The sequence below is a fragment of the Dipodomys merriami genome, unplaced genomic scaffold (genome assembly GCF_024711535.1).
Source record: "Dipodomys merriami isolate MVZ:Mamm:240054 unplaced genomic scaffold, mDipMer1.0.p SCAF_57, whole genome shotgun sequence".
NCBI classification, from domain to species: Eukaryota; Metazoa; Chordata; class Mammalia; order Rodentia; family Heteromyidae; genus Dipodomys; species Dipodomys merriami.
In genome coordinates, this window is record NW_027206146.1 from 3,919,226 (window position 1) to 3,946,610 (window position 27,385).

General features: G+C 49.8%; 2 protein-coding genes across 10 annotated transcripts; both read left to right on the forward strand.

Annotated features, from left to right (window-relative positions):
* Nucleotides 1-3,370: 3,370 nt before the first annotated feature.
* Nucleotides 3,371-16,281, forward strand: LOC138812718 (zinc finger protein 665-like). 3 transcript variants are annotated; one of them, XM_070000824.1, is made up of 6 exons: nt 3,371-3,435; nt 9,663-9,761; nt 10,690-10,810; nt 11,679-11,807; nt 14,024-14,152; nt 14,518-16,281. In XM_070000824.1, exons 2-6 carry the CDS (start codon nt 9,744-9,746, stop codon nt 15,498-15,500), a joined length of 1,380 nt encoding a protein of 459 aa, XP_069856925.1. In that variant the 5' UTR covers nt 3,371-3,435; nt 9,663-9,743; the 3' UTR covers nt 15,501-16,281. The 3 variants fall into 3 exon arrangements, with proteins under 3 accessions (XP_069856925.1, XP_069856927.1, XP_069856926.1); XM_070000826.1 differs by having other exon boundaries at nt 3,401-3,435; nt 9,652-9,761; XM_070000825.1 differs by lacking the exon at nt 3,371-3,435 and adding an exon at nt 8,027-8,624.
* A 93-nt stretch (nt 16,282-16,374) lies between these two features.
* On the forward strand, nt 16,375-26,899 carry LOC138812717 (zinc finger protein 347-like). Of its 7 annotated transcripts, none has more exons than XM_070000820.1 (7): nt 16,375-17,495; nt 20,320-20,521; nt 20,598-20,680; nt 21,369-21,489; nt 22,234-22,362; nt 23,983-24,117; nt 24,445-26,899. In XM_070000820.1, the coding sequence occupies exons 1-7, from the start codon at nt 17,283-17,285 to the stop codon at nt 25,143-25,145; spliced, it is 1,584 nt and encodes a 527-aa protein (XP_069856921.1). In that variant the 5' UTR covers nt 16,375-17,282; the 3' UTR covers nt 25,146-26,899. The 7 variants fall into 7 exon arrangements, with proteins under 7 accessions (XP_069856921.1, XP_069856922.1, XP_069856918.1 ...); XM_070000821.1 differs by adding an exon at nt 18,719-18,861 and having other exon boundaries at nt 16,375-16,631; nt 23,983-26,899; XM_070000817.1 differs by having other exon boundaries at nt 23,983-26,899.
* The last annotated feature ends 486 nt before the right edge of the window (nt 26,900-27,385 follow it).

Consider the following 27,385-nt stretch of genomic DNA (forward strand, 5'->3'; position numbering starts at 1 on the left):
CTCAGCTATATACACTTTCTTTATTTACCAAATGCTTACATCACATTGTTTCAGGACCCACCATGCCCACAAGTACAGATAGAAACTAGCCTTCCTCAATCTATTTCAAACAACCCTTATCTACCATTCTCCCTCAGATAAGCCCCCAGGCACAAAGCAGAGAAAAAGACTTCCTCAAATAAAAGGCAAGCACTTGCAGCCCTGAGGGTTGGAGCCAATGGCCAGAGCCTTTGCTCACACCTTGCCAGCTCTTGCCACCTTAGGGTCTGCAACATCTCCCCCTTTTTATTTTTTAAATTGAGCAAGTATCTGTCAGCCTGGACCTGGGCAAAGGAGTGGACCATACATCTCCTTGCATGGAATGGAGAACTGATGCAGCCAAGTCTTCAGAGACTGTTATCTTTAGGGTGGAGTGGCCAATATCAAATATCTGCCCCTGAAGCTGCATCAAGTCAAAGCTCAAATTATCCTGGGACTGGAGTCCCTGAATATGTCGCTGGATATTAGTCCAAGTCACATTTCCATCCTATTGAAGAAGGGAAGCACAGATGTACTGATAATTAGCATGACATGTCATTTTTAACTGAGTTTTTAGCAGTGTTACCTGGTTATTAACATACATCATGGCTGTTCCCAAAGCATTTAGACATTCCTCAATCTTTTTATCCATTCACACGTGGGTCTTAAGGGCACTAGAAACATTTTGAATTAAAGTATGAACATGTTGTATGTGTGTATGTATGTGTATGTGTATATGTATGGTTTGGGTAAGGGCCATGGCAGAAGCAGTAGCACCGGCAATAAGAGATATGGCAGTGCATGCCTGTAATCCTGGCTACTCAGGAGGCTGAGATCTGAGGATCACGATTCAAAGCCATCCCAGACTCTTATCTCCAATAAACGACTAGAAAACCCAAAGTGGCTTTGTGGCTGTAGCACACTGGCCTTGAGCTGAAGAGCTGAAGACCATAGGGACAGTGCCCAAGCCCAGAGTTCAAGCTCCAGGACCAACCAAAAAAAAATTAAAAAGGGGCTGGGAAGGTGGCTCAGTGGTAGAGCACTTGCCTTGCATGCATGAGGCCCTGGGTTCGATTCCTCAGCACCACATAATCAAAAAGAAAAAAGCTGGAAGTGGCGCTGTGTCTCAAGTGGTAGAGCGCTAGCCTTGAGCTGAAGAGCTGAGGGACAGTGCCCAGGCCTAGAGTTCAGGCCCCATGACCGGACCCAAAATAAATAAATAACTAAAAAGAAAAAGAGTTATGGTAGCAATAACACTGGCAACCAATGAAGAACCAGAGTAACTCCATTCTGAGACTGGCACCATCTTTGTAAGGTATATTAAATAGGTAGGTTTCATTAGGTAGCTGATGAAGAGACCACCATGCACTATTCAGGCAGGAAAAGTTTATTTACCGAACTGCTGCCCCCGCCATGCATGGTGGATAAGCATGGCTGAAAAGGAAAAGGGGGAGAGAGGGGAAGGGGAAGGGGGCCCCACCTCTGGGCCAGGACTTTTCTAGGCCAGGGACAGGTAGAGGTGTGGCCAGTTGGGGGAAAGGTGTGGCCACACTGGATCTGGATGTGACCTCAGGGTCTGGGACCCTCCTAAGGTCAGATGAGAGGCAAGTAACCAGGGGTGGCCCAGGATGTGACCTAGCAGGAGAGGAAGGTGACTGCTTCCGGGTCTGCCAGTTACTAGGTAACAGATACTGGGTGGAAACTTAGCCCAGAGGGAGGAAGGTGTCCCTGTTCAGAGCTTACAATCTTGTGTTAGGCTGCCCTCAAAATATCCCTGGGAGAAAATAAACAATTCTCGGAAAACCCACAGATAGCCATCAACCCTGTCTAACCCTAGCAACAGCCCTTCAGGAGAAAGCAGAACCACTGCTAAAGTACCAGGTGTTCCAGGAACAGAACAGAATGGTTTTGCAACGAAGGAACCGTCAAACGTGGACCAATACTACAATCTCTGCAACTATCTACCAATTGTGTAACTGCTTGTGTGGAAATCCCCTAAACTTGTTTGTTCAATACTATAAAAGCCATGCTGAATTTAGGTTAGGGGGTCTCTTAGCGTCACTGGTTTACCGAGTGCGTGGAGGACCGAGCTCAAGCTTGCAAATAAATGACTCTTTTGCAGTTTGCATTAGTTGTGGTCTCTGCTGGTCTTTTGGGGGGGTCCCGAGTCCATGTATAACACCAATATTCCCAAAAATCTATGGGAGCAGATAAGGGTCTTTTGAACCTCAATAGAAAACTGAAGACTCAGATCATTATACTATGGTTCTGAAGGACTAAACTAACTCCATTTTTAAGGGCAAGCCACCATTTCATGTGAAACTGACCTCAGGTCGAACTTAAGGGACAAACAGTTATTGGAAAAAAACAGTTTTTAGAAGGTTCTCAGAAAGCCTGCAATCAAAACTGCAATTATACATACCCCTAGCAACCGCCAATTAGACAAGGGTTAAGAAATAGCCAAGAAACATGAAAGTTTCCAAAAAAGGTAGTATGGTCAGGCCACATTCAAACCTCAGTACATGTGCCAATGGGACACTGACAAAACCACTTCTGTAAATATCAACCAATCCTGTAACTGCCTGTGTAAAAGTTCCTCAAAGCTGTTTGTATAATGCTATAAAAGCTGTGCTGATTCTATGCTCAGGGCCTCTTAGCCTCACCAGTTGCCGATTGTGCGGAGGACCAAGTTCGAGCTTGCAATAAACAGCTCTTTTGCCTGTTACATTGGTCTCAGTCTCTTGGAGGGTCCCTCGGGAGTCTTTTTTTTGGGTCTGGTCGTGGGGCCTGAACTCATGGCCTGATGGCTGTCCCTCAGCTCTTCAGCTCAAGGCTAGCGCTTTACTACTTGAGCCACACACAGCGCCACTTCCGGCTTTTTTCTTTTTGCTTATGTGGTGCTGAGGAATCAAACCCAGGGCCTCAGGCATGCAAGGCAAGCGCTCTACCACTGAGCCACCCGTTCCATCCACTTAACAGGCAAGATAAGGGGGTTCAGAGTAACAAACACTGTACGAGCTCCAAAATGTGTCAGATTAGTTATACAGTTATTAAGAATACAATTATTTTTGCAAGAGGCATGAAATGCCTCCCTATTCTTAACAACCACACCCCGCCCCTCGGCGCCATGACTCCACCCTTTTACCCCTAACACTCAAGACCCACCCCTTCCACCAGGTCACTCTGGCTTAGCCATGGCTCCGCCCCTTCCCAGCCCACTCGCCCTGTCCCGCCCAGTGAGGTTGGACCCTCGCCCCGCCCCTGCTGACCACGCCCACCTGTCCACTTCCTCTCCGTCGTTTGCCCCACCCACGCCCGCCTTTCTCCCTGGCTGCGCGCGCAGCTCCCCTCAGACCAGGAAGTTCAGGCTGCGGAGAGGAGCTGACTGTCCAGACCACGAGTTTCCTTAAGTGCAGAGTAAGTGTGTTCCGGGTGTGCGCGGCCCCGCTTGGCCCTCCTGCCCGGCGGTCTGGGTCGGCGGCCGGTCCTCCCTGACCTCCGCCGGCCCTGGCGCGGCCGCGGCGGCGGAACCCTGGCGGCCCCGCGGCGGCGGGCGCGACCCCGCTCCGACTCCGACCGGACGCTGCTCCGGGCCCGATCCCCCCTTCCGGGACCCCGTAACGAGCTGAGGGTCTCCGGGCGCAGACCCCCGGCGCACCCCGAGGCTCGGGTCCGAGGTCCCCGGCAGGAGAACCTCCGGGGCCCGCGGTGCGCGGCCGGGGCCCTCGGTGCCGGGCCCGAAGCAGCCCCGCATCGCGGCTGGCGGGGCTCGCGGACCCCACGCGGGCGGGCACGGTGACCGGGGCTCCCGGGCTCCGCGGCAGTGAGGGCGGCGCTGAGTGCGGAGCTGGAAACCTGGATCGGCGGAGCCCTGGGGTCTTGTAGGGGCTTTTGGGAGGTCGCGCAGCGGGACCGGCCAGGGCCCCCGACCCTACCCAGCTCACCTCACCCCTACATCCTCATCCACCCACCCACCTCACCCCTACCCACCTCAGCTCACCCTCTACCCTGCTCTGTGCTGCATTGCTACTCCTCCTCATTCTATCCCTTGCTGATGGAGGGGAACCTGGGGCCTGCCTCCTTACACTTGACCTGTAAGTGGGGCTATGCAAAGGCGAGGGCAAAGGATCATCAGGAGAAAGACTGAGGAAAACAGGAAGTGAAGAGAGCCACAGCAGAGGGCAAAGTAGTAATGAGGTGCAGGCTTTGCAAAGATTCAATTGTAGTGCCCAAGTCGCAGGACCCCCACCAAGAAGACCAAGGGAGAGTCAGATTCGAGATGCAAAAATAAGGTTTTATTTAGACGGGCTGCTGCAGCTCGGGCCTTCTCCGTCACAGAGGAGCCTAGGAGGAGAGCCCGAGCTAAAGATTTGCAGGGCTTATAAACAACCAGGTTTTTGGATTACCACCACGTGTTGCTCTGCTAGCTGAGATAAACAAGCAGTAAATGGTCACTGCCTCAAAAATGGAGTTACTTTAACCCTTCAATCCCCCCTTGACTTACGGTCCTGAGACACAATCTTGTGGCTCCTGCCCAAAACTGAACTCCAACAGCGCTTGATCTTGACTAGTCCTTCTCTGACCTTAGCCATGTTGTCTTTTGCTATTCCTGAATGGTCAGTGTAAAAACAACACTTTTCTCCTAGGGCAGCACAAAGTTCCCCTTGTTGTACTGAGCGGCTCCCAAGAGTTCTGCAAATGAATTGCAATAATACCATTAACAATCAGTCCATTTTTCTTTTCTTGAGGCATATGAGGAGTGGTTGGGTAGGATGCTTGGAGACTTCCCATGTTTCCCCATGGTTGTCCAGGGCATAGGGGTCAGCCGGTCTGGCATGGGAGCAGCGGATCCAAGCAGCAATGATGTCCAACTTAAGGGCAGTAGGTGTAGCCAGTAGCACCATGTAAGGGCCCTTCCACCGTGGTTCCAGAGATCTCAAGTTGTGCCTTTGAACAAACACCCAGTCCCCTGGTTTAAACAAATGGGGAGGTAGGAATAAAAGCAGAATCATAATGCTCTAAGCTGGGGCCACATACTCTTATGCACCAGCTGTAAATAGTCAAGCTTACACAGAAATTCAGTATCATCCAAGTCAGCAAACAATTCAGTCTGGAGGCTAGGGATAATGGGGGCGGGGTGGGAGTGTTGTCTATACATTATTCCAAAAGGAGTAAAGCCAAGCTGATAAGATGAATTTCTTACTCTACTCTAAACAGGGCAAAAGTAATGAGCGATACCCAGTCTGCGCCAGTCTCCAAAGCCAATTTAGTTAAGATCTCTTCTAGAGTCCAATTCATTCTTTCTACTTGCCCTGAACTCTGGGGTCTATAAGCACAGTGCAATTTCCAATCCGTCCCCAGTGCTGCGGCTATTCCCTGACTTACTTTTGAGACGAAGGCCGGTCCATTGTCTGACCCGATGGTGGATGGCAAGCATACCTGGGTAGGATTTCTTCTAGGATCTTCTTAGCCATGACGTTTGTGGTCTCATGCTTTGTTGGGTAGGCTTCAACACATCCTGAAAAGTTGTCTACAAAAACTAGCAAATAGGGCTGGGAAGGTGGCTCAGTGGTAGAGCGCTTGCCTTGCATGCATGAGGCCCTGGGTTCAATTCCTCAGCACCACATAAGCAAACAGAAAAAAGCCGGAAGTGGCGCTGTGTCTCAAGTGGTAGAGCGCTAGCCTTGAGCTGAAGAGCTGAGGGACAGCACCCAGGCCCAGAGTTGAGGCACCACGACTGGATGCAAAAAAAAAAAAAACTCAAATATTTATGTCCAAATTTTCCAGTTTTAATTTCTGTGAAGTCTACTTCCCAATACACACCTGGCCTATCTCCATGAAGGCGAGCTCCTTTTGTAACCGGTTGATTGAGGGCATTGATGAGCTGACAGGCTTTACAATTTTAAACCATGTCCTCAATGAGCTGATTTCCTTGCCTAATTTTTACTTCTGAGTGTCAGAGCAAGTCCTGCATTCTTCAGGTTCCCATGTGAGAGGCCCGATGGATTCTCTTTTTGTTTTTTTGTTTTTGTTTTTGGGTCCGGTCATGGGGCCTGAACTCTGGGCCTGGGCGCTGTCCCTCAGCTCTTCAGCTCAAGGCTGGCGCTCTACCACTTGAGCCACAGCGCCACTTCCGGCTTTTTTCTTTTGCTTATGTGGTGCTGAGGAATCGAACCCAGGGCCTCATGCATGCAAGGCAAGCGCTCTACCACTGAGCCACCTTCCCAGCCCCCACCCTCCCATGGATTCTCTTAAGAATCCCCTTGCCCAATCTTTGTGGCAAGATAAGTTTCCCCTCACCAGTTTTCCACCAGTCTTTATTTTCTTCTGGAGGTTTATAGGCCATGGGAATTTTCTTTATCCACTCCAAGTACTGAGGCTCAGGAGGCAAAGCTTGTGGCCCTGGGTCTACCAGTACTTCTGCTCTGGGCTAGAGGGCCGCTTCTAGCTGCCTGATAGGCCAAGTTATTTCCTTTGGTTATAGAATCAGTTCCCTTTTGATGGCCGGGACAGTGCATAATGGCAATACTTGCTGGTTCCCATAAGGCCCGGATGAAGCTTAAAATTTCTTGTTTGTTTTTGATAGCCATTCCTTCAGCTGTCAACAGCCCCCTCTCTTGGTAAATGGCTCCAAGGACATGCACGGTGGCCAAAGCATACCGATTGTCGTGTAAATGTTTAGTCTGTTCCCTTTTCCCATCTGTAGGGCTTTTGTTGGTGCCACTAGTTTTGCTCTTTGTGCAGACTTTCCCTGGGGGAGGGCTTCTGCCCATACTATCTCAGTGTCTCTGGTGACTGCTGCACCCGTGTACCTTTTTCCATCTCAAATGAAACTGCTGACATCTGTGAACCAGGTATGCTCAGCATGCGATAGTGGCGAGTCCAACAAGTCTGGCGTGAGACTATATACTTGGGCCAGGATCTGCTCACTGTCATGCAGGGGTGCTTCCAGATCTGAATCCAGCAGCAGAGTAACGGTTTAATGCTATAGGTACGCAAAAGCTGATCTGCGCAGGGTTAAATAACAAGGTCTGGTAATGGACCATGCGGGCATTGCTTATCAACTGGTTGGGCGGTTGTTTTAGCACCCCCTCTAGAGAGTGTGTGGAGCCTTGGCCTGGTCTCTCTTTTCACATTCAATTTCACGTTCTCTGTCCTTCCTTTCCTGTCTTTGTTCCTCTGTCTCTCTTATTGTAAACTTTCTCCACCGGGGCTACTAGATCCCTAATAGACTTCACCAAATTTGTCTAGAGCCTGCAACTTTCGCTTTATGTCTGGTGCAGCTTGATTTATATAGGCAAACAATCATCTGAGCCAACTCCTGGGTCTCAAGATCATATGGAGTATAGTAGGTCGGTGAGCCGGCGCCTTGAGACCTGCTAGCAGAACCTGGCGATAGACAAGGAGTCACTCCCTACCTTCAGCCTTGTTGTAGTCCCATGTTGGTTGGGTCTCGGGAAAATAGACAACGATCTGGGCAGGATCCGTGATGGGCACTCCTGGGGCCAGGGACATGTTTCCGGGCTGCCTCTTGGATACAGTCTCCTCAGTGGTAAAAAGGACCTGCAAAAGTTGACTACAATCATCCCAAGTGGTCTGATGAGTAAAGAGAATAGTTTCAAGCAAATGAATTAAATCCTGGGGTTTCTCAGAAAAGGGGGCATTTTGGGTGCGCCAGTTTTATAGATCACTGGTAGAAAATGGCCAATAGTGGAATTGCTGTCAACCATCAGCATCCACAGGACCTACAGCATGGAAGGGGAAAACAGCTGCATTAGAAGGGGGGTTGATCCCACAGCGTTGTGGAGTGACTGGCTCCTCAGAAACTTTAGGGGCAGGTGCCAAGGGTTCAGCTGCTGGTTCTGTATCTCCCTCCTCCTTGATAAGGAACCTGGGAAGGGGAGTAGGGGGGAGGAAACATTTCTTCCAAGTTATCTCCCTGAAAAATGGGGGGGGGGCGGAGTACAATTTCTTTTCCTCTTTCTTAGTTTCTTTTTGTAAGTCTAGGGGGCTAGATGAAGTGTTGCCCATGGTTTCCAGTCCTGTCAGTCGTACAGCCCAAAAAACAATAAACAGTACAAAAAAAACCCCGCAGGCCTGACAGTTAAAAAAATAGTTTACAAAGTGGAGATCTCCCGAATTGGTCCGCTGACTTCTGTCATGGGGAAGCAAAAGGAGCCGACCCATAGTGGGCGAGTTGGGCCTCGGTTAGGAGGCCCTCTTGGTTAGTTCCAGCCCAACACCGAACCGATTCACACCCCACAATTCTCACAGCGGGGTTCCAAGGACCCCCCCCCACAAGAGGATCTGGGACGTTCCCCAGTTCCTCCAGGGTTGTCATGCAAGCATGTCTGCTTCAACAACCCTTTACACAATATGAATCTGAGTGGCCGTCCTCACAAAGGAAAACGAGAGTAAAACAGACAAAGGACAGGACAAGACAAATTAACAGAGACAATTGACAGCGCTTTTTTCTTACCTTTGGAGTCTGGGGTCTCAGGGGCCTCTTGGGGTATCCCAGACGAGCCCCCACTAATATGTAGTGCCCACGTTGCAGGACCTCCACCAAGAAGACCACCAAGAGTCAGACGTTCCGAAATGCAAAAGTAAGGTTTTATTTAGACAGGCTGCAGCTCGGGCCTCATCCTACATTCTGACACAGCAGAGCCTAGGAAGAGAGCCCTAAGCTAAAGATTTGCAGGGCTTATAAAGGCAAATAAAAAGGTGTTACTCTGCTAGCTGAGATAAACAAGCAACAAATGGTCACTGCCTCAAAAATGGATTTACTTTAACCCTTCACAATGACATGAGCAGAGAGGAAAGCAAATAGACAAATGCAGAATGTTCATCTCCAGAATGGACATAAGTGGTGTGGTGCAGGAAACATGGCAGCACTTCTGAATGGGAGGAGAGAACAGTTTGAAATTGTGCAGAGCCATTGGTCCTTGGGGAAAAGGGGTGGGTCTCTGGTTACAAGGAAAGTAGAGGGAGCAGGGCCCATGGTTGTAACCCTAACTACTCAGGAGGCTGAGATGTGAGGATGGAGGGGTTTGACGTCAGCCAGAACAGGAAAGAGTGTTTTTTTGTTTTTTGTTTTTTGATCCTGTCGTGGGGCCTGAACTCTGGGCCTGGGCGCTGTCCCTCAGCTCTTCAGCTCAAGGCTAGCACTCTACCACTTGAGCCACAGTGCCACTTCCGGCTTTTTTTTTTTGCTTATGTGGTACTGAGGAATCGAACCCAGAGCCTCATGCATGCAAGGCAAGGGCTCTACCACTGAGCCAACTTCCCAGCCCTGTTTTGTTTTTGTTTTGTTTTGTTTTTTGGTCACAGACTGGGATTCAAACTGTGTACTTGGTGATTTTTCATTCAGTGACTTTGGCTCTTCAACCCTCCCTGAGACTCTTCTAATTAACCAACAGAAAGCAAGAGTGGAGCTATGCCTCAAGTGGTAGAGCACCAGCCTTGAGGAAACAAGTTCAGACACAGGGCCCAGGTCCTGAGTTTCATTCCCAGGACTGGCATTCCCCACAACCCAATGAGTGGGCAGCGAAGGAACATCTTCCCCATGATGAGGTCCTCCCTGGGGTGGGGCTGGGACACAGGGAGTGGGTGTTGGGTGTGAGCATTAAACAGGATATTTTCAGCACTCAGGACTGTCTTCTGGAAAGTGATATCACCTAAGGAGGAAGCCCAGGGAGGAGGAAGAGGAAAGACAAGGAGCAGGGATGGCGGTTGTGACTCAGGTAAAGCCGTGTGGCGTCTCCTTCCTGTGCACAGAGCTGGCCTGGGTGCTGCAAGCCACGTGTGCTCACATCCCCCACGCCTTCCCTCATCCCTGTCCCCTCCATTGGGCATGGGCACAGGAGGGCATCACCCACCAAGTGTTGCTATGTCCTTGCTGAAACCTCTCTGCTGTTATTCTTTTCAGCTTTGGGTTCTCTCTTTTTATTTCTTCCCCAGTCCTGGGTCTTGAATTCAGGGCCTGGGTGCTGTCCTGAGCTCTTTTGCCCAAAGCTAATGCTCTACCACTTGAGTCCCATTCCCACTTCTGTCTTTTTTGGTAGTTCAGTTAATTGGAGATCAGAGTCTCAGACTTTTCTGCTCTACTTGGCTTTGAACTGTGATCCTCAGATCTCAGCCTCCTGAGTGACTAAGATTCTAGGTATGAGCCACTGGTGCCTGGCTGGGTTTTTTTTTTTTTTCTTGGTTGTGGGACTTGAATTCAGGCCTGGGCGCTGTCCGTGAGCACTTTAGCTCAAGGTGAGCACACAGTGCTACTTCGGGTTTTCTAGTGGTTTTGGAGATCAGAGTCTCCCAGACTTCTCTGCCTAGGCTGGCTTTGAACCATGATCCTCAGATCTCAGCATCCTGAGTGACTAGGATTTTAGGTGTGAGCCACTGGTGCCTGGCTGGGTTCCTTTTAACACAGTAGATCATATTTCTTCACTTTCTCAGAAGAATGTTTAGATGTGCAATTCCATGTAGGTTTTCCCATTCCATGCCCTATCAAAGACAGCATTATAAACTGTAATATCCTGAAGCTTCCTTCTGTCCCTGGTATGTTGATTGCTGTGTCATGGCAGGCATCTGATTATAATTCCATATAATTCTTTGAGTCTATGGCAGTGTGTGTGTGTGTGAAATGCTTTTGGATTTTCTCCTTGGGGACAGTTGACATTTGAGGATGTGGCGGTGGATTTCACCCGGGAGGAGTGGCGGTGCCTGACCCCGGCTCAGCGTGCTCTGTACAGGGACGTCATGCTGGACACCTACAGGAACCTGGTCTTTGTGGGTGAGCACCCCTCCCTTCCTTGCACAAGTCGGGAGTTTTACTCTTGGCCTTGGTTTCCCCTGAATGCCTGGACAGTCCCCAGTCTCCATGACTAGATGTAAAACCTCTGTGGACTCAGAGATGGGAACGTGCTAACGTCACCTCCAGACTTTCACACCCTTCCTTTGTCCTGCTCCTGTGATGCATCTCTGTGTCCAACAGCTTAAGTGAGCTCATGTGCATGTCAGCTATGGCAGGCTTCTCTCTCTTCTACTTTGTTTCTTTTTTCCATTCCCCTTCTTCTCTTCCTTTCTCCGCTCCTCTTCTTTTCCTTTCCTTTCCCTCTATGGGACTTTGTACATCTAGACAGGACCTCTGTACAGATCCTAGGCAGGTCCTGAGCTACAGCTCAGGCACTATGACAAACCCTCCCTTCCTCCCTTCTTTCCTCCTCCCCTCCCCTCCCTTCCCTTCCCCTCCCCTCCTCCCCCCTCCACCCACCCACCTTCCTTCCTTCTTCCTTCCTTCCTTCCTTCCCCTCCACCTCCTCTTTTTTTTTTTTTTTTTTTTTTTTTTTTAAGAAAAGGTCCCACTTTGTAGTCCTGGGTGGTCTTCAACTTTCCCCTAAACTTCTGAGTGCTGGGATTACACACAGTGACACCACAGTCAGCCCACAGAAGACTTTGAATAGATGGATTTCCTTGTCCTTCTGACTGAGTAGTTCTAGAATTGCTGTCTACACATTAAAGTGTGCTCTGAAGTGTTCAGATGGAGGCAGTCTGCTGAATGTGTGAACTGACCTTTGCATCCATGTGTGATGTCCTTTTTACTGTGATCATGGGACTGGGGACTCCGGAAAGGCCACAAGGTATTGTCTTTCTATAAACAGGAGTCTCCCCTCCCAACGTGAGTGTACTTTCGCTGTTGGAGCTCAGGAAAGAGTCCTGGATGGCACAGAGCCACATGACAACTCCTAGAGAGCTAAGTGGTTGGGAACGAGCCAAACGTGTGTGCGCAGGTAAGAGCTCAGATGTGCAGCAAAAATGGAGCTGGGGAACCTGGGCACAAGTGGAAGTTTTGTGTAGGAGAACCAAAGTGTCACTGCTGTGAGCCTTAAAGGACTTTAGAATGTCCCCACTTGTGCCCTGTCCTGCAGAGTAATATGCCATTCTGTATCTCTACTGCATTTAATGTGTGCTTTGAAGCGGTCCCAGGCTAGCTCTCCAGCTAATAGTGGGTGTGCAGTACCCTGACATCTCCTATATTTTCTGACTTCATTTCCTTCAGATGCACACCTAGAGCTATGGCTGGACATTCCACTTCATATATTCTGTGCTTTTTCTCCAACAAAAGTTGGTGTTTTTTTTTGTTTTTGTTTTTGTTTTTTTGTTATTTTTGTCCATCGTGGGGCTTCAACTCTGGGCCTGGGTGCTGTCCCTGAGCTCTTCGCCCAAAGGTGAGCACTCTACTGCTTGAGCCATAGCGCCACTTCCAGTTTTCTAGTGGTTTATGGTAGATAAGAGTCTCACAGACTTTTCTGTCCCTGCTGGCTTTAAACTGTGATCCTCAGATCTCAGCCTCCTGAATAGCTAGGATTACAGGCATGAGCCACCATCGCCCAGGTTTCCTGAGCTTCTTTTGCACAAGGCTACCACTCTACTAGTTGAGCCACAGTGCTACCTCTGGCTTTTTCACATGTTACTGAGCAATCAAACCCAGGACTTTATGAATGCTAGGCAAGCACACTACCACTAAGCTATATTTCCAGCTCTTGTTTTCTTTTTTTGGGGGGGCCGGTCATGGGGCCTGAACTCTGGGCCTGAGCACTTGTCCCTCAGCTCTTCAGCTCAAGGCTAGCGCTCTACCACTTAAGTCACAGCACCACTTCCGGCTTTTTTCTTTTTGCTTATATGGTGCTGAGGAATCGAACCCAGGGCCTCAGGCATGCAAGGCAAGCGCTCTACCACTGAGCCAACTTCCCAGCCCTTGTTTTCTTTTTAAAGGGAAAGGACTTGTTTATTTTATTCTGGGTTACTGTTTCTCTTTTTGGTAACTTGCCTAGTATCAAAATGTAGTCAGTCTGTATTTTGTAACATAAGTGCTAGATATCTCCTGTTCATATTACAATCTGCTGTGAGTGCCTGTAGGCAATTTGGAGCACATATTACAGGTGTTAATTGTCTTTTGTTTCTTTTCTTTCATTGTACTGAATTCAAAGCCTTTTTCCCACTTCTGCTTTGCAGTTGGGTAATGCCTGTTAATTCAGGCTGTAATGTGCTGTGGGCTGTGAATCATTACAGTATATTGTGTGATAGGTGGCGTTTCTTTGTGCATAGTTAGTGTGGTGTAGATAGCATTTTTTTTCTCTTTGATTATGATAAGCACCATATGGTTTTTGGTAGTGAGGTTTTCCATGGGTCCCAAGGAAGAATGTCCTGCGTTCCTCTCTGCTCAACTTGATCAGGATGCATGTTTTCCTTGTTTGAGATAAAGCTTACTTTCTCTTTCTTTGTTTTCTTTTTTTGGGGAGGAGGGGGTGGAAGGTGTCGGTCATGGGGCTTGAACTCTGGGCCTGGATTGTGTCCTTGAGCTCATTCACTCAAGGCTAGTACTCTGCCAGTTTGAGGCATAACTGCACTTCTGGCTTTCTGGTGATTTTTTTTTTTTTTTTTTTTTGTCGGTCGTGAGGCTTGAACTCTGGGCCTGGGCGCTGTCCCTCAGCTCTTCAGCTCAAGGCGAGCGCTCTACCACTTGAGCTACAGCGCCACTTCCGGTTTTCTGGTGGTTTATTGGAGATAGGAGTCTCACGGTCTTTCCTGCCCGGGCTGGCTTTGAACCGTGATCCTCAGATCTCAGCCTCCTGAGTAGCTAGGATTACAGGCATGAGCCACCAGCGCCCGGCTTTCTGGTGATTTATTGAGCTAAGGGTCTCACAGACTTTCTTGCCCAGGCTGGCTTTGAACTGCTATCCTCAGATGTCAGGTACCTGAGTAGCTAGGATTACAGGCATGAGCCACCAGTGCCCAGCTTATCTTCTCTTAATTTGGATTCCATATGATCGACTTTCCAATGAAAGAATCCTCTTCCTTTTGTGTTCCTAAATGTTGGATTTTATGTGTCTCAGAGTTCATATGGCTCCTTAGTGTATGTCTGATATTTGCTGTGGTATTATCTCTCTCAGTGTGAAATGCTTAACTGTGTGATTAATCAGATGGGAACTTTGTATCTTTGCAGATACCTCTCCTAGATATGTAATTAAAGAATTACTACCCAGCGCGGGCAGCGGTAGGGGAGAAATATCCCAAAGTCATGACTACGAAGGCACTAACGAGTTTTCCTGGGAAGAAGTCCAGAAAGCTCCGCGTGAGTGGGAGTGGGAGTGGGAGTGGAGCGGCACTGAAGGGGTGGACTTACAGAATGTCTTCTGCTAAAGGGGTGCTTGTGGTCGACAGAGAAGAGGCAGTGGCGGAGGAGAGCAGGAGGGTGGGGATCATGCGGGGAAGCAGCCCACCAGCCTGTGCCTGGACAGTCCCTCCAGCAGCACCTGAGCAGGCTCCCACCGTACCTGTGTGAAAGGCTTGGGGTGAGGATCAAGGTGGAGAAGTCTGCCCTGGCAGAGGCCCCCATGTCTCACCCTTGGGATAGCCCCTCCAGTGGGAACACACACATCATCCCCACAGGTGATAACGCCTCCATTTGTTCTTTCTTGCCCTCGCAAACACCTAAAGCACGCACTTGGAGAAAGCATCACAAATGTGGGGAGTGTGGCAAGGTATTCAGATACCCCTCCGTCCTGGAGCGGCACCGGCTGAGCCACACTAGGGAGAAGCTGCACCACTGCACCATGTGCTGGAAGGCTTTCTCCACACTTTTTCGTCTCTTGGTTCACAAGCGAACCCATAGTGATGTGAAGCCATATTCTTGTTTGGAGTGCGGGAAGACGTTCTGCAGGGCCAACAGGCTCACTGTGCACCGCATGATGCACACTGGGGAGAAGCCATATGTGTGTGAAAAGTGTGGCAAGGCCTTCCGAGTGCCTGCTACTCTCGCAGCACACCAGGCTATGCACACTGGACACAAGCCCCATAGGTGCGCCACGTGTGGCAAGGCGTTCAGCTACAGCTCCAGCCTTCTCCGGCACAGCAGGATGCACACTGGAGACAAGCCATTCCGGAGTGTGTGTGGCCAGGCCTTCATGCGTGGATCCCGTGAAGCACACAAGGCTGTTCACATTGGATGCAAGCCACATAAGTGTGAAGATTGTGGGAAGGTGTTTGACTACCCTGGCGCCCTACTCATGCACCGCAGGACACATACTGGGGAGAAGCCACACCCCTGCACCCAGTGCGGGAAGGCATTTGCACAGAAAAATGACCTGGCGCGCCACCAGAGGACACACACCGGGGAGAGACCGTTCGTGTGCAGTGAGTGCGGGAAAGCGTTTAAATCCCAGACAGAACGCCGCAGCCATCTTGCCATCCACACAGGACATAAGCCCCACCAGTGCACAGAGTGCGGGAAGGCATTTTTCCGGAAGACAAATCTGGTGCGCCACCAACAGATCCACATCAGTGAGGGCCCATACGAGTGTGACATATGCGGCATGGTGTGCAGGAGGCGCTCCAACTTCACGTGCCATCGCAGGCTTCACACCCAAAAGAAGCCCTGCCAGAGGGCAGCAAGGCGTGAGCCATCCATGCATGGACGTTAAAGACTTATTTTCCACAGATCATGTGACCGAGGTGATGCAGAATGGCGGTCCCTGCACACAATGACCCTAGCTGTCATGTAGCAAAGAGTACTGACCGGTCTTCTAAGAAGACATATCCATATGCTTTTGAGATGAAACAAGTATATCAAAAGTAGAGAATTTGGGGCTGGGAATGTGGCCTAGTGGTAGAGGGCTCGCCTAGCATGCATGAAGTCCTGAGTTGGATTCCTCATTACCACATACACATAAAAAAAATGGAACTGGCGCTATGGCTCTAGTGGTAGAGTGCTAAACTTCAACACAAGAAGCTCAGGGACAGTGCCTAGGCCCTGAGTTCAAGCCTAGGACTGGAAAAAAAAAAAAGGCAAGAATGTAATCAGATATGGAATGAGGACTTTCCTAGCAGCCAGGCTCTTGAGTTTAAACCTCAGGACACATACGAGCAGAATAGCATTTTCTTGAGGATGGTTATACAGAACTGCTGCTGTTAAACTTTGCTGCTGCTCTGTTCACAATGTGTCCATGCTTTAGTCCATAAAATAACCTTTTAAAAAGAAAAGAATTACTGAGCAATTGATGGTTTCTATCCAGATGAATTTTATTTTATTTCTATCAAATTTTTCCTAACAGAAACTCTGTCCCCGGTGCTGTTCTCCACACCGTTAGAGTCCATGTAGATAAAAATAGTAATGGCACATGTGGTGAAACCAGAGTCCAGCACAGGTTTTTATATTGCAAGATGTGGTTGCATAGGAATATTAAACATGACAATGAAGCGCAATTTCAGAATCACGTTATGCTTCGTGAGGCAAAGACATTGAAGACTATATGGGGAAAATGTCCACAAATACCAACCCCACCAGAAAAAAATTCTATTCTCTTATTTGATATTTCTACCTTCATTGCATCCTGGATAGGGAATGTTTCTTCAGTGCTTGATTGGATGTAGTCACATTTTATCTTCAAGATGTTGTCCCATGGAAGTGTTTTCTCCATCTATCTGTTTTGGTGTGTGTCCCTGTGTCTTGTGATTCAATGCTGCAATGAAGATATAAGTTCAGCTGGGTGCCTGTAATCCTAGCTACTCTGGAGGCTGAGATCTGAGGATCCCAGTTCAAAGCCAGCCTGTCTGTAAGACTCTTATCTCCAATTAATTACTCAGAAATAGCCATAAGTGCTGGGAAGGTGGCCCAGTGGTAGAGTGCTTGCCTTGTGTGCATGCGGCCCTGGTTTGATTCCTGAGCACCATATAAGCAGAAAAAGTCAGAAGTGGTGCTGTGGCTCAAGTGGTAGAGTGCTCGCCTTGAGCTGAGGGACAGTGCCCAGACCCAGAGTTCAGGACCATGACCAACAAAAAAAAAGAAATATCCATAAAGTGCAGTTGTGGTGGTAGGGCAGTTGCCTTGAGCCAAAGAAGCTCAGGGACAGTTCCCACGCTCTTGAGTTCAAGCCCTTGGACTGAACCAGAAATGATATTAGTTCAGCTACTGTTGGGGCTCTCATTGTTTTTTTTGTTTTTTGTTTTTTTTGCGTCCGGTCGTGGGGCCTGAACTCTGGGCCTGGGCGCTGTCCCTCAGCTCTTCAGCTCAAGGCTAGCGCTCTACCACTTGAGCCACAGCGTCACTTCCGGCTTTTTTCTTTTTTCTTATGTGGTGCTGAGGAATCGAACCCAGGGCCTCATGCATGCAAGGCAAGCGCTCTACCACTAAGCCACCTTCCCAGCCCTGGGGCTCTCATTGTATATGCTACAGTAACCCTGTTGCATAAAGTGATTGTCTCTCCATGTTTTTTTTGTCCATCAGGGGGCATGAAATTGGCCTGGGCGCTGTCCCCTCAGCTGTTCAGCTCAAGGCTAGTGCTCTACCACTTGATCTACAGCACCACTTCTGGCGGCTTTTCTGCTTATGTGGTCCTGAGCAATCAAACCCAGGACTTGCATGTGAGGCAAGCACTCAACCACTGAGCCACCTTCCCAGCCCTTTGGAATTCATTTTGGTAAATATAAATTTAAATGTCCAGAGAAAGATGGGCACCAGACCAGTAGTTGATGCCTATAATGTTAGCTACTCAAGCAGGCTGGGATATGATTGCAGTTGAAAGTTGGCCCAAGCCAGGCACTGGTGGCCTCACGCCTGTAATCCTAGCTACTCAGGAGGCTGAGATCTGAGGATCACAGTTCAAAGCCAGCCCGGGCAGGAAAGACCATGAGAGTTATCTCCAATAAACCACCAGAAAACAGGAAGTGGTGCTGTGGCTCAGGCCGTAGTGCCCTACCTAGCCTTGAGCTGAAGAGCTAAGGGACAGTGCCCAAGCCCAGAGTTCAAGCCCCACGATCAACCAAAAAAAAAAAAAAAAAAAAAGCCCAAGCAGGAAAGTCTGGGACTCTTTATGTCCAATAAACCACCAGAAAACCAAAAGTGGTGCCCAGGATCAGAGTTTAAGCCCCATGACTGACCAAAAAATAAACAAGCTCCACCATTGATTTCCTCCCCTAAGGGGATCCTCCTTTAGTCTGAGTTGGGGTGTGTGGATGATGTCTGGCATCCTGTGTAATTTACCATGTCCACTTGTACTGTTGATCTAACTTCCACATAGACTGGATGTGCACCCTATCTCTGTGCTTGGATTTCCTCATGAGACATGGTCCCTTCTAGGCCCATGGCATTCTGTGCAAATGACGTCTAAACAACGGAATTGTTCACATTCATCTCTAATCTCAGAACCCCACTGGGCCCGTGTCCTGCAGATGCGTATGGACCTGCTCTGCTTTTTCTCTCCCTTCTGTTCTTACTCCTTCCATTCCCTTTTCCTCCCCACTCTCTCTGCTCCCTCCTCTCTCCCTTTTCTCTTCCCTCTCTCCTGGCTCCTCTCCTCTCTATGTCCTGCTCTGTCACCTCTGTTCTCTCTCTCTGCTGCCACCTTCTGTCCTCTCTCTTCTTTGCTCACTTTTCTCTTCCTCCTCTCCCCTCTTGTCTCTTCTGTCTCTTTCCTTCTTTCTCCTCTCCCCTGTAGCAGCTCTCCTCTCACACCCTTTCTGGTCCTTTTTCTCTCTTCTCTCTTCTTCCCTCTCTGTTCTGCTCCCTTTGATCTTACCTCTATCATCTCGTCTATCCCTCGCGCCCCTCCCTTCTGCTCTCCTCCCCATCTGCTTCTCTTTCCCTTTCTTTTCTCCCTCCTTCAGCTTATCTCCTCTCTCCCATCAACTCTTCTCTCTTCAGCACACTGACTCTGCACCCCAGCAACCGGCCGCCTCAGCACTCTTGACTCAGCCCCCGGCCTCTGCACCCAGCCCCTGCCTTAGTAGCCTCTTCAGAGGCCTGGAGTCTCCCCTGGCTCCAGCTCTTTACCACTGTCACTCCAGGTAGGCCCCGCCCACTCGCTCTCTGGCCCAGACCAGTCTTGTTATCGCCCCGCCTTCCCGTCCCCCACCCCTCCCAGCACTGGTCCAGTGGGTTGGGTTTCCTTCTGGCGGCACCTATTCCCACTTTTCCATTGGCCCTTCCTAGCCTCACCCCGATTGCCACGCCCTCCGAGCCCGCCCTCCTGGCTCGCTGCGCGCGCAGCTTCCCTCAGACCAGAAAGCTGCTGGCATGACAGGGAGTTCACAAATCCCTCTGGCAAGAGTAAGTCTGCGTCCCAGTGTCCGCAGCCCCCACGACTGGGTGGGGTCCCGGAGGCCCCGCGCGGCCCTCCTGCCCAGCGGCCTGGGTCGCCGGCCGGTCCTCGCTGACCGCCGGCCGTGGCGCCCGGACCACGGCGTCCCCGGGACCCTGCGCACCGCGGGGCGAGGGCGGGGTGGGCGCGGTCCCAGCTCCTCTCAGCTCCTGTTCGACCCCTACCCTTGGCCCCACGTCTAGACCTTCGGGGCCCGGCCCGGGTTCTGGGACCCGCTCCAGCCCCAGACCCCGGCCTCCAGGCCCCAGGCCAAGACATCCAGACAAAGGTCCCAGCCACGGCCCTCCAGCCCCGAATTTCCATCCCCGTACCATCCGCGAACCCCCTGTACCTGCACTGTCCCTTCCTCAACCCCCGGCCTGGCCCCAACTCCCAGCCTTGCCCACGCGGCGACCCCCGCGGCCCCGACCGTCGGCTCCACCCCCACATCGGGCCCCGACCCCTGGTCCCCATCTCAGGCCGGCCCCGGGTCCCGGCGGGCCTGGCTCGGTCCCTGGCCAAGCTCCCCCATCGCTGATCTCTGTGGTCCTAAGACCCGGCCCACCCTCCCCTGCGTTGGCCCTTCCTCAGCCTACCCCAGGCCAGCCTCGGAGTGGGGAAGTGGCAACCTGGGGCCTGCCTCCTTACACCAGACCTGTACCTGGGGCTGTGGGAATGGCAAAAGATCATCAGGAGGAAAGAATGACAAGAAATCAGGAAAACAGGAAAAGGAGAGCGAGCCCCCACAGCTGGTGGCAAAGTAGAGAGTGCGCTGAAGGCCTTGCAAAGAATCTGTGGAAGGAGCAAAAGCCACAAAGGGAACAGCAGAGAGGAAAGCAGAGAGACAAGTTCAGAATCTCCATCTCTAGGATCCAAGACATCACATAGGTGGTGCGGTGCAGGAAATGTGGGAGCACTTCTGAATAGAAGGAGAGGAGAAAGATTTGCAGTGTGCAAAGGCATTTATTTGGTCTATGGGAAAGAGGGGTCATGGGTTACAAGGAGAGGAGCAGGGCCCATGGTTGTAAGCCTAGCCACTCAGGAGGCTGAGATATGTGGATGGAGGTTTGAAGTCAGCCTGGACAGGAAAGTCCCATACATTTGTTGTTGTTTTTAGATTATAGACTGGGACTCAAACTTGGTATCTGATGTTTTTTTTGCTCAGGAGCTGTGGTGCTTCAACCCCTCCAGGAGAATCTTAGCTTCAATTAACCGCCAAAAACAAGAGTGGAGCTGTGGCTCAAGTGGTAGAGCACCAGCCTTGAATAAACAAGCTCAGGCACAGGGCCCAGTTCCTGAGTTCCATTCCCAGGACCAGCATTCCCCATCACCCCATGAGTGGGGAGAACAGGACCATCTTCCCCACGGTGAGGTCCTCCCTGGGCTAGGGCTGGAACACAAGGAGTGCATGTTGGGTGTGAGCACTAAACTGGATATTTTCAGCACTCAGGACTGACTTCTGGAAAGTGGTATTACCTGAGGAGGAAGAGGAAAGACAAGGAGCAGGGATGGCGGCTGTGACTCAGGTAAAGCTGTGTGCTGTCTCCTTCCTGTGCACAGAGCTGGCCTGGGCTGAGTGTGCTGGTGCTTGCCTGCCTGCCATGTGTGTTCATGTCCCCCACGCCTTCCCTCAGCCCTGTCCCCTCCACTGGGTGTGGGCACAGAACAGCATCACCCACCAAGTGTTTCTGTGTGCTTGCTGAAATCTCTCTGCTGGTTTTCTTTTCAGCTTTTGGTCCCCCTCTTCACCAAGCACCCAGTCCTGCATCTTGAATTCAGGGCCTAGGTGCTGTCCTGAGCACTTTTGCCCAAGGCTGCTGTTCTACCACTTGAGTCACAGCTCCACTTCTGGCCTTTTTGGTAGTCCATTGGAGGAAAGATGCTCATGAACTTTTCTGTTCCAGTAGGCTTTGAACCCTGATCCTAAGATCTTGGGCTCCTGGACTGGTTAGGATTCTAGGCGTGCTCATCATACTTCCCCACTAACTCTGAAGAATGCTGGGATGTACAATTCCATGTCGTTTTTGTTTGTTTGATTGATTTTTTTTTTTGCTTTGGGTGTCAAATCAAAGAACTTTTACAAATTGTAAAATCCTGAAGTTTCCCTGGTGTGTTGATGCTTTGTCATGGTAGGCATTGATTATAATTCCATGTAATACTTTTTCTGAGTATGGATGTGTATGAAATGCTTTTGGATTTTCTCCTTGTGGACAGTTGACATTTGAGGATGTGGCGGTGGATTTCACCTGGAAGGAGTGGCGATGCCTGACCCCGGCTCAGCGCGGTCTGTACAGGGACGTCATGCTGGACACCTACAGGAACCTGGTGTTTGTGGGTGAGCACCCCTCCCTTCCTTGCACAAGTCGGGAGTTTTACTCTTGGCCTTGGTTTCCCCTGAGTGCTGCCTGGAGAGCCCCATGTTCCTTGACTAGACCTAAAGCTCCACCAACTCAGGGACAGAAACATGCTAACGTGGCCTCCGGACTTTAATAACCTTCTTTTGTCCTGCATCCTGTGTCCCACAGCTTAAGTGAGCACCTGTGCATGTTAGCTTTTGCAGGCTTGTCTACTGTTCTCCTTTGTTCCTTTTTTCCCTTCACCTTCTTCTCTCCTTTTCTCCACTCTTCTCATTTTCCTTTCCCTCTCTCTCTAGATCTTTGTACCTGCTAGGCAGGTCCAATTATCACTGAGCTACATATCAAGCACTATGGCAGTCCTTCCTTTCTTCCCCTCCTCCCCTATTCCTCTTTCTCTTCCTCATAATTTTTTTTTGAGAAAAGTTCCCTCTTTGTAGCCCTGGCTGTGCTTGAACTTGCCACTGATCCTCTAAGTGCTGGGATTATACACAGATCCCACACACTCAGCCCACGGCAGACTTTGTATCCATTTATTAGTTCTTCTGACTCAGTAGTTGTTGTGTGTGGTCTGCACATTAAAGTGTTCTCTGAAGTGTTCAGATGGAGGCAGTCTGCTGAATGTGTGAACTGTATTTTGCATCCATGTGTGATGCTCCCTTTTCCCATGAGTGTGGAACTGGGGATTCTGGAAAGGCCACAGCACATTGTCTTTCTATAAACAGGAGTCTCTCCTCCCAACGTGAGTGTGATTTTGCCATTGGAGCTCGAGGAGGAGCCCTGGGTAGCACAGAACCATGTGAAAACTCCAGGAGAGCCGAGTGGTTGGGAAGGCACCAAAGGTGAGAACACAGGTAAGAGCTCAGATGTGCAGAGTTGGAGCTGGGGAACTTGGGCATGAGTGGAAGTTTTCTTTTTTCTTTTTCTTTTTTTTTGGGGGGGGGGGAAGGTCCAGTTGTGGGGCCTGAACTCTGGGCCTGGGCGCTGTTCCTCAGCTCTTCAGCTCAAGGCTAGCACTCTACCACTTGAGCCACAGCACCACTTCGGCTTTTTTCTTTTTTCTTATGTGGTGCTGAGGAATCGAACCCAGGGCCTCATGCATGCAAGGCAAGAGCTCTACCACTGAGCCATCTTTCTAGCACCTGAGTGGAAGTTTTCTGTGGAAAACCAAAGTGTCTCTGCTGTGAGCCCTAAAGGACTTTAGAATGTCCCCACTTGTGCGCTGTCCTGCAGAGTAATATGCCATTCTGTGTCTCCACTGCATTTCCTGTGTCCATTGACATGCTCTAGGCTGGCTCTCCAGCTAATTGTGGGTGTGCAGTAACGAAGTGTCTCTTTTATTCTCTGACTTCATTTCCTTCAGATGCACCCCCTAGAGCTATGGCTGAACATTCCACTTCTTATATTTTGTGCCTTTTTAAAAACAGATGTTTTTGTTTGTTTGTTTTGGTCGTGGGGCTTGAACTTGGCCTGGTTGATGTCGTTAAGCTCTGCAGCTCAAGGCCAGCACTCTACCACTTTAGCCACAGTGCCATTTCCAGTTTTCTGGTGAAATATTAGAAATAAGAGTCTCACGTACTTTCCTGCCCAGGCTGGCTTTGAACCCTGATCCTCACATTTCAGCCTCCTGAGTAACTAGGATTACAGGTGTGAGCTGCCAATGCCCAGCTGTAATTTTTTTCTTTGATTGGTTGTGGGGCTGAATTCTGGGCCTGGTGGCTGTCCTTGAGCTCTTCAGCTCAAGGTTAGTACTCTACCACTTGAGACACAGCACCACTTTTGGCTTTTTCTTCTTATGTGGTACTGAGGAATGCAAGCAGGGCTTCATGCAAGCAAGGCAAGCACTCTACCACTGAGCCACCTTCCAGCCCCAGTTTTTTTTTTTTTTTTTTTTTTTTTGGTCCTGGGGCCTGAAGTTTGTCCTGGGTGCTGTCCCTTAGCTCTTCAGCTCAAGGCTAGTGCTCTATCACTTGACCCACAGCGCCACTTCCAGCTTTTTCTGCTTATGTGGTGCTGAGGAACTCAGGGCTTCATGCATACAAGGCAAGCACTCTACAACTGAGCCATCTTTACCCCCCACCCTTTTTTTTTTGTTGGTGGTGGGGTTTGAACTCTGGGCCTGGGGCTTTCCCTGAACTTTTCAGCTCAAGGCCAGCGCTCTATCACTTGAGCCACAGCACCACTTTTGGTTTTCTAATGGTTTATTGGAGATAAGAGTCTCAGGGAGTGTTCTGCTTGGGCTGGCTTGGAACAGTGATCCTTAGATCTCAGACTTCTGAGTAGTTAGGATTAGAGGCGTGAGCCAGGGAGCCCAGCTAATCCTAATCCTTTTGAGTTCCTACATATTGGATTTTCTGTGCTCAGAGTTCTCATGGCTTTTCTGTGCCTGTGTAATTATTTTCTATAGCATTCTCTCCTTTAGCATGAAATACTTAACTATGTGAGTAATCAGAATGGAACTTTGTATCTTCCAGGTACCTCTCCTAAATATATAGTTAAAGAATTACTACCTCATGCCGGCAGCTATAGAGGAAAAATAGCCCAAAGTCGTGAGGACGGAGGCACTGATGAGTTTTCCTGCGAGGAAATCCAGAAGGCTCCACGTGAGTGTGAGTGGAGTGGTGCTCAAGGCCTTGCTAAAGAGGTGCTTGTGGTCCACAAAGAGGGCAGTGGCAGAGGAGTGCAGGAGGGTGGGGGTCACGCAGGGAAGCAGCCCACAAGCCCGTGGCTGGGACGGCCCCTCCAGAAGCACCTGCGCAGGCTCCCACCGTACCTGTGTGAAGGGCCAGGGGTGAGGACTGAGCTGGAGAAGTCCGCCCTCGCAGGGGCCCCCATGTCCTGCCCTCAGGGAAGCCCCTCCAGTGGGAACACTCACATTGCCCATGCTTGTGATGATGTTCTGATATGTTCTCCCTTACGCACATGTACACCCAAAGCACGTATTCAGGAAAAGCCTTACAAGTGCCGAGAGTGTGGCAAGTCGTTCAGCCAGGACTCCAGCCTCACCATGCATTGGAGGACGCATGCTAGGGCAAGGCCGTATTGCTGTGCCACGTGCGGGAAGGCATTCCTTCAGAAATCTGGCCTCGTGTGCCACAAGAGGACACACACTGTGGAGAGGCCATATGTGTGTGGCTTGTGTGCCAAGGCCTTCTGCACGCGTGGTGAGCTGAGCAAACACCAGACAGTGCACAGCGACCAGAAGCCTTACAGGTGCTCTGTGTGTGGGAAGGCGTACCGTCAGTCCTCCAGCCTTGTCATACATCGCAGGACACACACCGGGGAGAGGCCATTTGTGTGTGACACGTGTGGAAAGGCGTTCACCAGTCGCAAGGACCTCACTAAGCACCAGGTGGTACACACTGGGGCGAGGCCATACTGCTGCACCCAGTGTGGCAAAACATTCACGCAGAAAGCAACGCTCGTGCGCCACCGCAGGACGCACACTGGGGAGAAGCCATACGTGTGCCCAGACTGTGGCAAAGCCTTTGCTTCCCACTCCAACCTCATAGTCCACCGCACCATCCACATGGATTTGAAGCCCTACCAGTGCACTGAGTGTGGGAAGGTATTCAGACAGAACAAGCACCTTGTGCGCCACCTCAAGACACACCAAGGAGAGGCAGAATGTGGATAATGGGATGTGTGTGATAAATGTAGCAAGATATCCAGCTGAAGTTCCACCTTGACTATCCATCATAGGCTTCACTCACAAAAGAAGGCCTGCCAGGGAGTGTAACAGGGTGCCATCAATCTAGGAATGGCCTTCAGGGCTCAGTCAGTCCCCACTGAATGTAAGCATGAGGGTGACATGAAATTGCTCCCAAGGGGTTCAGGCCTGCTTTCAAGTGCAGTGCTTCCTGCTGTAATTCCAGTAGATAGTGAGTTTCAGGGCAGCCTGAGCTGTATATCATGATCATGACTTTTTGTTGTTGGTGGTGGTGGTTTGGGGACTTGAATTTGGGTCTGGGTGCTGTCTCAGCTCAAGGTGAGCGCTCTACTACTTGAGCCACAGTACCACTTCTGGTTTTCTGAGTGGTTTATTGGAGATGTCTCATACACTTTCTGGGTTGGCTTTGAACCTCTGTCCTCGGATCTCCGACTCTTCAGTAGCTAGGATTACAGGCATGAAGCCACTGACACCCAGAATCATGACTCTTTTGTTAATAGTTTATAAGAATTGCTGTCACAGCCATGTGCCAGTGGCTCACACCTGTAATTCTACCTACTCAGGAGGCTGAGATCTGAGGATCACGGTTCAAAGCCAACCCAGGCCAGGAAAATCTGTGAGACTCATCTCTAATTAACCACCAGAAAACCGGAAGTGGCGCTGCTGATCAAGCAATAGAGCACTAGCCTTGAGCAGAAAAGCTCAAGGATCCAAGATCAAGCCCCACAAACAACAGCAACAAAAACAAAAATGCTTCTTCCACCAAGAGCAGAACACAGGAAATTGTGACATGTACACAGCAGAGGCTCAAATGCAAGCCTCACTCAGTGGACATCAGATTTCTCTGAGGAACCCGTACAGGCTGAGCACACTGACCTACTTGTGATGACCAGGGGATCCATCTGCTCTCTTGTTCACTGTGGACTCTTCCCAATCTATCAGCAAAAGAATTCCAAGCCGAGAATACGAGATATTTGTAAAGGGGGCAGGACCATCCAGAATCAAGGAGTTCACCAAAGTCTGAGATTCTCAGCCTTTAGGGCTGAGCTCTGCTGATGAAATGCCCACCTTGCAGGTTTTCCTGTGTGGGGCTTTTGAAAGGCTGGTCCTACCATCTTGTGAGGATTATTTCTATGCACACTCAGGGAAAGGTGAATCTTCCTTCTGAAATCAATGAAAGGCTGTGCACAGCAGAGGGGCGGGAATGGTGTGGAGCTGGGGCATGATGTCGCCCATCATTGTGTGTCCACCCTGATACTGCTCTTTAGAAGAATGCACCGCACTGACTGAACAGGGGCCAGAGAGAACAGCACAGCACGGTGTTCGTGGGAAAAGTGAGCACTAGGCTACTGGAGACTGGAGATGTGACATAAGTGATGTAGGAGAATGGCGGCCTCTGCACTAAACGACCATGGCTGTCTGTAGCAAAGACTGCTGACCCGTTTTCCAATAAGGTGAATTTACTTGCTTCTTGAGATGAAAGAGAAAACGGTTTCTAGTGTGGGGAATTTCATCAGATCTTGAATGAAAACTTTGGGGTAGCTCAGTGTCAAGCACTTCCCTAGCAGGTGTCAGACTCTGAGTTCAAACTTCAAGAACACAAAACAGAATAGCATTTTCTCAAGGATGATTAGATAGAACTGCTGCTATTTAATTTTGCTACTTCTCTATTCAGAACGTATTCCTGTGTTAGTAAATAAAATACCTTCTTTAAAAAAGTACTGAACGATTCCTGATTTTTTTTTAGATAAATTTTCCTTCATTTTTGTCTAATTCTTCCTGACGAAAGCAATGACACAGGCTCTATAAAGGTTGAGGATCCAGAATGTTCATTTGAAATCATACCTGACATAGCTTTAGGAACTTCTAAACTCTGTCCCAGTGCTGTCCACACTGAGGGTACAATGTAGTAAAACAGCAATGCCACACAAGTGGTAAAACCAGCACCCAGCACATATTTCTATATTGAAATATGTGTGGTTGCATATCTAATGTTTCCCATGAAGCAGTATTCAACATACTACATAAGAAATACAATTTATAGATATTTCTAATAATAACTAGAACAATTTTTGGGTGCTGGTGGCTCACGTCTGTCATCAGAGTTACTCAGGAGGCTGAGATCTGAGGGCTGTGGTTTGAAGCCAACCCAGGCAGGAGAGTTTGTGAGTGCCTGGATGTTATCCCTTAGCTATTTTGCTCAAGGC

What these genes read in the sequence shown, in the direction of transcription:
- LOC138812718 (XM_070000824.1), top strand. An exon ending in AGCCAAACGTGTGTGCGCAG is followed by an intron (nt 11,808 to 14,023) that starts GTAAGAGCTCAG and finishes GTATCTTTGCAG; the next exon opens with ATACCTCTCCTAGATATGTA. An exon ending in AGAAGTCCAGAAAGCTCCGC is followed by an intron (nt 14,153 to 14,517) that starts GTGAGTGGGAGT and finishes AAACACCTAAAG; the next exon opens with CACGCACTTGGAGAAAGCAT.
- LOC138812717 (XM_070000817.1), top strand. Translation starts at nt 17,283, where the DNA reads ATGTTTTTTTTGTCCATCAGGGGGCATGAAATTGGCCTGGGCGCTGTC. An exon ending in CAGGAACCTGGTGTTTGTGG is followed by an intron (nt 21,490 to 22,233) that starts GTGAGCACCCCT and finishes TTCTATAAACAG; the next exon opens with GAGTCTCTCCTCCCAACGTG. An exon ending in CACCAAAGGTGAGAACACAG is followed by an intron (nt 22,363 to 23,982) that starts GTAAGAGCTCAG and finishes TGTATCTTCCAG; the next exon opens with GTACCTCTCCTAAATATATA.